Below are 8,154 nucleotides of genomic sequence, written 5' to 3' on the forward strand. Positions count from 1 at the left end.
AAACTAAGCTAACCACTCCAGCTCTCTGCTGCATGGACACAGCAGATATTATCATCCGATTTTATCCAATTATAGATGTACCGGTTTCAACTTACATGTTGATCAATAAGTAACTAGAAATTTCACAGATATGTATGAGGTAATTTAGCGTTTTGGTAAAGAGTTTGTAAAACTGCTTGTTCAGGCACTTTTGAGAATGTTGTCTTCCTTTGTTAAAAAGGGTTTATAGAAAACTATATTCATATTTCTTAAAGTAAGGTATCAAAAAAGTACCGTAGTATCAAAAATGTTAGGACTGCCCAATGGGACGTTGAATGTCAACAAAAAGTCCAAAACCATTCCGCTTCTTTTGAAAAGCTGGAAAATATTTGGCTTTTTTTTTTTTTTTTTACTATTTTTGCTTGAAAACGACTGAAGCTCAAGTTATCTTTCTGTCGATCAACCAATCATTCCACCTTTAAACATTTTTCAAACAATAAAAATAAATCACAGGAGAATGAACAATTCTGGCGACAGTAAAAAGAGATTCTTTAAACTATTTCCTGCTCTAATGATCCACTGTTTGACTTGGCCGTTGAGATCGTTGATTTAAAATTTATTTATTTTTTTACATAAACTTCTCTCATAACAGCATTAAGGCCCTAAACTCATCTTCAATCAGCACAACGTGGGTACGTATCTTCAGCTGTGAAAATCTCAGCGCTTATCACAGCGATAAGAGGCGAGATTTAAAACAGATTGACATGTGGTTCTCATCACATTTAGGAGTTTGACTCACTTCTAGACTGAAAGACAGCTGCTGTGTTGGCAGAGTAAAAACAACAGAAGCTGGTTGGTGTGGTTGCTTTGGGTGGAGGGGGTCTGACTCTGAAGCACTTAACCCCATGTGTAGCCTTCACCAGGATACAGAGAAAACAACAACACTGGACAGCACACACACACACACACTGAGCTTTAAGCCTCCGTGACTTGTGTGTCTGACATCTCCCCTCTCCATCTAATCCACCTGACCACATCACAAGCTCTTCACAAACACACACTGACGGATGTAGGTGACCCAAAAATAAGATGTAGGCCGGCAGTGAACGTCGATTAACCAGACTGTCAGTCACGCTGTCGGGCGGGGCCGAGGGTGGGGACGAAGACTCACTTCAAACACCTTTTTTAGGGTGACGACGTGAATCTGTGTGATGTAAAGTCACAGCAGGACTCATCGGATCAGACTCGTGTTCAGAGAAAAGACGATGGATTAAAGACAAAGAGGAAAGAAGCGTGTGGGGGTGATATCTGGCTGCACAGTACTATGCATTTTCCCCACAGACAATAGTATGTTACTGGTCTTTGACACTGAGTTTGAGCCACATTTAATAATAATAACGATACATTTTATATAGCGCTTTAAAAAGGCACTCAAGGCACTTTCATTTAATTAAGTCATTAATTGGCAATGTATGACAGACATTTTAAAAATGTTCAATACTAGTGCCAAATTATCATTATTAATTAATCTGACAATCATTTTCTCCATTAGTTGATTAATAATTTGGTCAATAAAATGTCAGAAGGCAGTGAAAAATCAAATATTCTTCAGCACAAGGTGACAGCCGACCAACAGTCCAAACCACTAAATAATCAATTAACTATAAAGTACGACCAAGAAAAGCATAAAATGGTTTTTTTTGCTTGAAATATGACCTAAATGAGTAATCGATTGTCAAAATAGTTGTAGATAATTTTGTTTGATTTCACTAATTAATTGAAATCAGCTGAGTTTCACTTTTTACAATACCTTACTGAGGCATATAAACATTTATTTCTACTTTGTTAAATTTAATAACAGAAGCAAATGTTAAATGTTGTTGAAACACAAGTGAGTGTGCAACAACTTTGCCCAAATAAAATACAGTCTAAAACTACAAGCATTCAAAAAGCTAATTCAAATATCCTAACTGAAATGTCTACAAAGACTTACTTTCAAAAAGAAAAAAGAGTGATAAAGGCTTGAAGACCATCTAAAGAAATGAAAAAAAGAGGAAATACTTAAAAAATTAACAGAAAACTCAGACTCTAATTATCCTTAAGGATGGGGAAATATGAATGATTTCTTTTTGTCTTTTGTTCAAAGTTGTGACTGCCTTTCACTGAGGCTCGTGGTCTATCCACCTCCATCAGTGGGCCTTGCCAAGCAGCCCCACCCTGCCTCTCTGCTGCCTGCTTCCCATGCCTGGAGGAGGCGAGACAGGCCTGTTCACTTGCTATCTGCCACATCCCAATAAACATCAACAATAACAGCATCACCTCAGAATACACAATTCCTGAAATCAAGTCCAAACATTAGAGAAACGCCACTTGAACATCTTTCAGAGCTGTGATAGCAGCAGAAAGGGGACGTGAGGAGGCTCTCAGGCCTCTCGAGCTACATTGTTTTCCGGATTTAGGGTGTTGGTTTGGGTGGAGATGGGGGGGGGGGGGACTGAAAACAGACGGCAACAGAGCAGAAGAACTGACACTGATTGAAGGCGCTGAGGTTAGTCTGGTAATAATATGGAAAAGCTAGGAAGCCGACAGGGAGTGGACGCAGAACGGATTCCTTTGTTGTGACTAATCTCTGTTACAGCTCCGGTTGACCGTGCGGTGCTAACGGCTCCTTGCTTCCATTATCGGACATTTTCTCGTCCAACATGCCATAATTTTTTTTTTAACTTAATTTATCCGTCATGATTTAAAAGGCCACCTTGCATAGTCTAAAACAGCTATTTTAATTCAAATCCCCAGATTCCAGATGAATAAACCAGTATGTTGATACGTTAGCCTACTGAAGTCAACCTGACACCAGACAAGAGAAACATCACACCATCGGGCCGTTTGATACCCTCCCCGGTATCAAAGCTCAAGAACAGGGCAAACCCGCCCTGATACTATTTCAGCACGGTTATTTGCTTTGTTGTGTGGCTACAGCCGACAGAAAAACAGGTAAAAACGCCCGTGTCCGATAATGGAACTCCGCTAGCAACTACAGTTAGCAACAGCGTGCACGCAGCGGGTGGAGGCGCAGAGCAGATGGGCGCTGCTCAGTCTGACTCAATCAGGACAAATATAACGGTGGAAGACATCAAATACACAACGGTACCCGTGAAACATTTAATAAATACACCACTGATATTAGGTTAAAGGAGACGGTTGTTAACACATTGTTGAAGGCTAAAATGGTGCAACAGCTCCACCTCATTCAGCAGCAGCTCCACATGATGCATCCTGTCGGGTATGTGTCTAAACAGGTGGGCCCAGTAAACCTGGGATAACCTGGTACCTTATTCACCGGGAAGATGTGCAAAAAGACCGCACATTTCTCCATTTATGAAACTATATATACACACACATGTCTGCTTAAAAATGTGTTTCTCCCCATTCACGAGCATCAAACTGTCACACAGCAGGTTAGCGTAACGATGAATCAGGGCTAGCATCACTAGCTAACCGGCTAGCCTCGCTGTGACGGAACATTCATGTTAATAAATAAGGAGGAACATTTCAACATGATTTAACGTTTACTGGTGAATAAAGTTGGTTAAAGCGACACATGTGTCGCTTCGCCCCGCTGATGTGTCTCAATGTCGGCGTGTGACGAGCACACGATGCTAACCTGGTTCAGATGAACCGCAATGAACCGATAAAGATGGAAAATTACCCGTTTAACTCTATCTCACTCAAATATACAAATATATATTTATGAATTAATCTGTTTAAATTGCTAAAACTCACTCCCATATTAATATATATCATTGTTTTTAGTGGAGACACTCACATGATGCTGGAGCCGGTGCTTCCTCTTTCACCGCAGGTTGCTCTGCTGCCTCTGCGGGGGCTGCGGCTGCTCTGCTGGGTTCAGCCGCTGGGAGGGCGTCGCTCTGCGGGGCAGGTTTGGGCTCGGGTTCGGGTTCTGGTTCTGGTTGAGGTTCTGGCTCCGGGTCGATCTGTGTACTCTCGGGTTCGACTTTGGGGGCGACGACTTCAGGCTCCTCAGCAATGAAAGACGGGATGTCAGGAATAAAAGAGAAGCTGGTGGAGTCTGGCATCAAAGTCTCCGGTTCAGGTTCAGGTTCTCTTGCGTCTAGCAGTGACACCGGTTCCGGCTCCAGTAACGTTACTGGCTCCTCTTCCGTGTACTCGTGTGGCGCACTGTCTTCAGTTAGGTGTCGGTGAAGGGCGTCCTGAGCCCCGCCGACCAGGTCCACTATGTCATCCACGCTGAACAGGTCCTGTTTGGGCTGGTCCAGCTCGGGTCCCGGTTCGGCCTGGTAGTGGTGCATCTCTTCACCGAACAGAGGCGTGCTGGAGGAGACGTGCTCGCTGTCTGCCATCTTTCTTTTCTCCTCAAACTGTCTTCTAAGGTGGACAAAGTTTCAGAGCCGCTAGTTCTTGGGCTCGGACTCCTCGTGTGACAAACTTCCGTCGGGGAAAGCTCTGAAACTGCACCGGGAACCTCCTCCGGTACGTCTGCTCCTGACACCGGATAAAGTTGAACAAGTGCGCCACACGACAGTTGAGTCGGACCCGTGTCTGTCTCTCAGATGGACACTGCGAAGTTGAGAAGTAGAGGAGGGGAACTCTGCTGACCAATTACTTGCGGGTTAACACCTGAGTGACGTGACCTCTGGCCAATCACAGCGTGTCAAAGTAGAGGCGGACTCCGCCCAGCAGAGTGGAGGTGTAACGGGACACCTCCTCCTCCTCCACCAAACCCTGCTCAAATTTAGGAGGAGCAGAAAGTTCAGTCTGTTCTCTGACATAACTTCAGCTCCAGCAGGGCACTTCTTACATAACTTTAACTTAGGCTCCTCTTTTTTTACACCAAGTCCTCCTGCTGCTGTACAGCCAACACATGTCAAAGACGAGCAGTAAGCTACTGGAAGAAGTACTCAGAAGTTTTACTTAAGCATGACCATAATGTAAAAAAAGATTCCAGTAAAAGTCATACTTCAAAAGTATCATCAACAATTAAAGTAGGCTATCAAACGTCACACAGAATGACTCATTCAAACCTTCATTTGATTATTATTTTTAACTGCATTTAGAGGTGTTACTTGAGTAAAAGTTGCAATACCACAGTGTAAAAATACTCAGTTTCAAGTAAAAGTACAGAGCATAGACTACTAATGAAATAAAAACTTGAAACTTAATGTTGTCATATAAATGTAGTGGAGTAAAAAGTACAATATTTCCCTCTGAGATGTAATGGGGTACAAGTTTAAAGAGAATAAAATGGAAATACTAGAGTAAAGCACAAGCACCTCAAAATTATACCCTTTTTTTTACACTAACTCCTCCTGCTACTGTACAGTCAACACATGTCAAAGACAAGCAGTAGGCCTACTGAAAGAAGTACTCAGAAGTTTTACTTTAGCAATACCATGATGTAAAAATATGCCAGTAAAAGTAAATGTCATACTTCAAAAGTATTATCAACAACATATACTCCAAGTATCAAGTTACTCATTGCACAGGATGTGTAAAAAGTACAATACTGGCTTCCAAACTCTAGAAGTATAAAGTAGCATAAAATGGAAATACCAAAGTATAAGTACCTCAAAATATTGAGTAACTTAATAGTTACAATCCACCACTGCATTTAAAGCAGTATTTAATGATGTTGTTGGTCATGTTGGGTATAATGTTTGGTGTCTTAATCTACTGTAAACCAATGCATCACAATGTACAGGTTGATTGTGTGTTTTGTATTGAGAAAAAAAGAATGTCAGCCTTTATAGTGGAGAGATCACAGGAAGTTAAGGGATGACATTAATGACTTATTCAAAGTTGTAACCAAAGCTCTCAAATGTAGTAAAAGTGCAATATTTCTTTCTGAAATGTGGTGGAGTATTAAGTAACATACAATAGAAATACTCAAGTAAAGTACAAGTATGTCAAACGTGTACTTAAAGTACAGTATACTTAATTTAATCAACGTAGTAACGTTCAAACCCAGAACACGTGTTGCAGGTTTTAAAAGAGAACTCCACCAGGGCGTCTAATCAGTTTCACAACTGCCTGCAGAGAAATGCTGCATTCAGGGAACCTGGGAATAGTAGGTGAAACTGTCTACTTGCTTGTAAAACTGGATGACATTTAAAATCCTAATCAGCTTTGAAAAGGTACCTCTCACTGGAATCTGGAATCTGGAAATTAAAAAAAAAAAAAAAAAACAGACAAAAACTGTTAACATTTTGATTTAAATCAGAAACTCAAAGAAATATGTTCAAATGTAATAATTTTACTGGACAGGATTCAGAGACTTGAGATGCATTTCAGACACACAGTGACTGTATGAGCTGCAGTCTGACTCGACAAAGTCTAGAAACATACTGGATGTCCAATATCTGGATCCAAGTAGGTCTGAACAGGACCTAGGAGCTCACCAGTACAACCAAAGTAACAGTTAGAGTTGCTGAAGGGCACTGTCTTCTAAACACCTGAGATATACTGCTGTTTTAAACCAACAATCAATACAACTTTTTGTTTGTAGCATGATCTATCATACAGGTTAGTGTAATTCAGAGTGCTTTAGAGGTGATGGACAAGCTGATAATAAGACAGTACAAATACACACAGTAAATCAATCAAAGAATAATGCACACAGAATAGTAAGAATGATACAAGTGAAATAACAACAGTTAAACAACAAAGAATAAGATAGATTAAAAGGTATTAACAGCATTCAAAACAATAAAAACAATGATACAAATTGCAATAAATAAAACATTTGAATCAAAAGCCAGGCTACTGTAGTATGTAAGCATGCTAACATTTGCTGATTATCAGTAGACACAAAGTACAGCTGAGGCTGATGGGAATGGCATTAGTTCTGCAGGTATTTGATCATACACCAAAGTATTGGACGCATTCAAATGTTGACCTGATGATGGCGCTATGATGAAAAGTAAGAGGGTCACCAAAAATTAGTTTTTCCTGAGGGGAACATGAATGTCTGAAACGCATTTCATCACAATCCACCCAATAGTTGTTCAGTATTTCACTCAAAACCACTCAAAACCACAAATGTGAACCTCATGGTGGCACTAGATGAAAAAAAGACATTAGGCATCATCCTCTGGGGACCATGAATGTCTGTAAAAAATTTTTTAAAAAAAGCATGGCAACCTCTTCAATAGTTAGAAACATTTCAGTGTGGACCAAAGTGAACAACCAACAGACTGACACTGTCATCCAGTCATGACACTAGAATGGCTAAAACTAAAAGCTGCCTCTCACTTCATTTTGAAATGTCTTGTGTTCTTCACATGATCTCCCTCTGCATTGTTTCATATTCTTTGCTGCTTCCTGTTCCTGCTGCCCACTGAGATCAATAAAGTTTGTTCAGAGAAAGATGAAGGTGAAAATGTGGTTTTGGGCAAGGCCTATTGAAAGAGGCTGGGACACAGTTTGGAGCTCTGGGGTGTAACACATGCGCAGTGTAACTGGAGCTTCAGTCATAATAATAATAATAACTTTATTGGTATAGCACCTTTCAAAACAAGGTTACAAAGTGCTTTCCAATAAAAGCATGATAGAAACAATTAACAGCCAGAACTTAAAATCTAAACAAAATAAAATCATATAAATACAAAATAAAATCATATAAATAGTTACAACAGTGCACCATCAGTTAAGAAAAAGCCATAATATAAAAGTGAGTCTTAAGAAGAGATTTAAAGGAAGACACTGAGTTTGCCTGCCTGAGATCCTCAAGTAGGGAGTTCCACAGCTGAGGGGCCCGGACAGCAAAAGCCCGGTTGGTCACCTATGTTGACAAGTTTGGATTTTGGAACTGTTAGTAGGGCCATGCCAGAGAATCTCAAGCATCGATCAGGCTCATAGGGAGTCAGCAAATCACCGATATAGGCAGGAGCCAGAACATTCAAGGCTTTAAAAACAAGCAGTAAAATCTTAAAATCACTTGTAAAACTCACAGGTAACCAGTGAAGGTCAGCAAGGATCGGTGTGATGTGGTCACTTCTCTAGGTACGAGTTAAAAGCCTGGCAGCAATGTTTTGTATTAACTGTAGTCTTTGGATGTTCCGCCTGCTGATACCAGAATAAAGTGCATTGCAATAATTGGGTCTGGAGGAGATAGAAGCATGGATGACCTTTTCTAAA

At 40.6% G+C, this 8,154-nt stretch overlaps 1 protein-coding gene across 10 annotated transcripts in view; it reads right to left on the bottom strand.

Moving 5' to 3' along the window:
- The window catches only part of LOC119495928 (reticulon-4-like), a 53,238-nt gene extending 48,648 nt beyond the window's left edge, over window positions 1-4,590 (bottom strand). For 4 of the 10 annotated variants that reach the window (XM_037782859.1, XM_037782857.1, XM_037782860.1 and 1 more), the window contains exon 1: window positions 3,806-4,577. In XM_037782859.1, the coding sequence (XP_037638787.1) occupies window positions 3,806-4,361 (556 nt within the window). In that variant the 5' untranslated portion in view covers window positions 4,362-4,577. Of the gene's footprint in view, window positions 1-3,805 lie in introns of all 10 variants that reach the window. The other 6 variants (XM_037782851.1, XM_037782852.1, XM_037782854.1 and 3 more) reach the window with 6 other exon arrangements.
- Between the last annotated feature and the right edge of the window lie 3,564 nt (window positions 4,591-8,154).

Source organism: Sebastes umbrosus, chromosome 10, assembly GCF_015220745.1.
Source record: "Sebastes umbrosus isolate fSebUmb1 chromosome 10, fSebUmb1.pri, whole genome shotgun sequence".
In the NCBI taxonomy this organism is placed as follows: Eukaryota; Metazoa; Chordata; class Actinopteri; order Perciformes; family Sebastidae; genus Sebastes; species Sebastes umbrosus.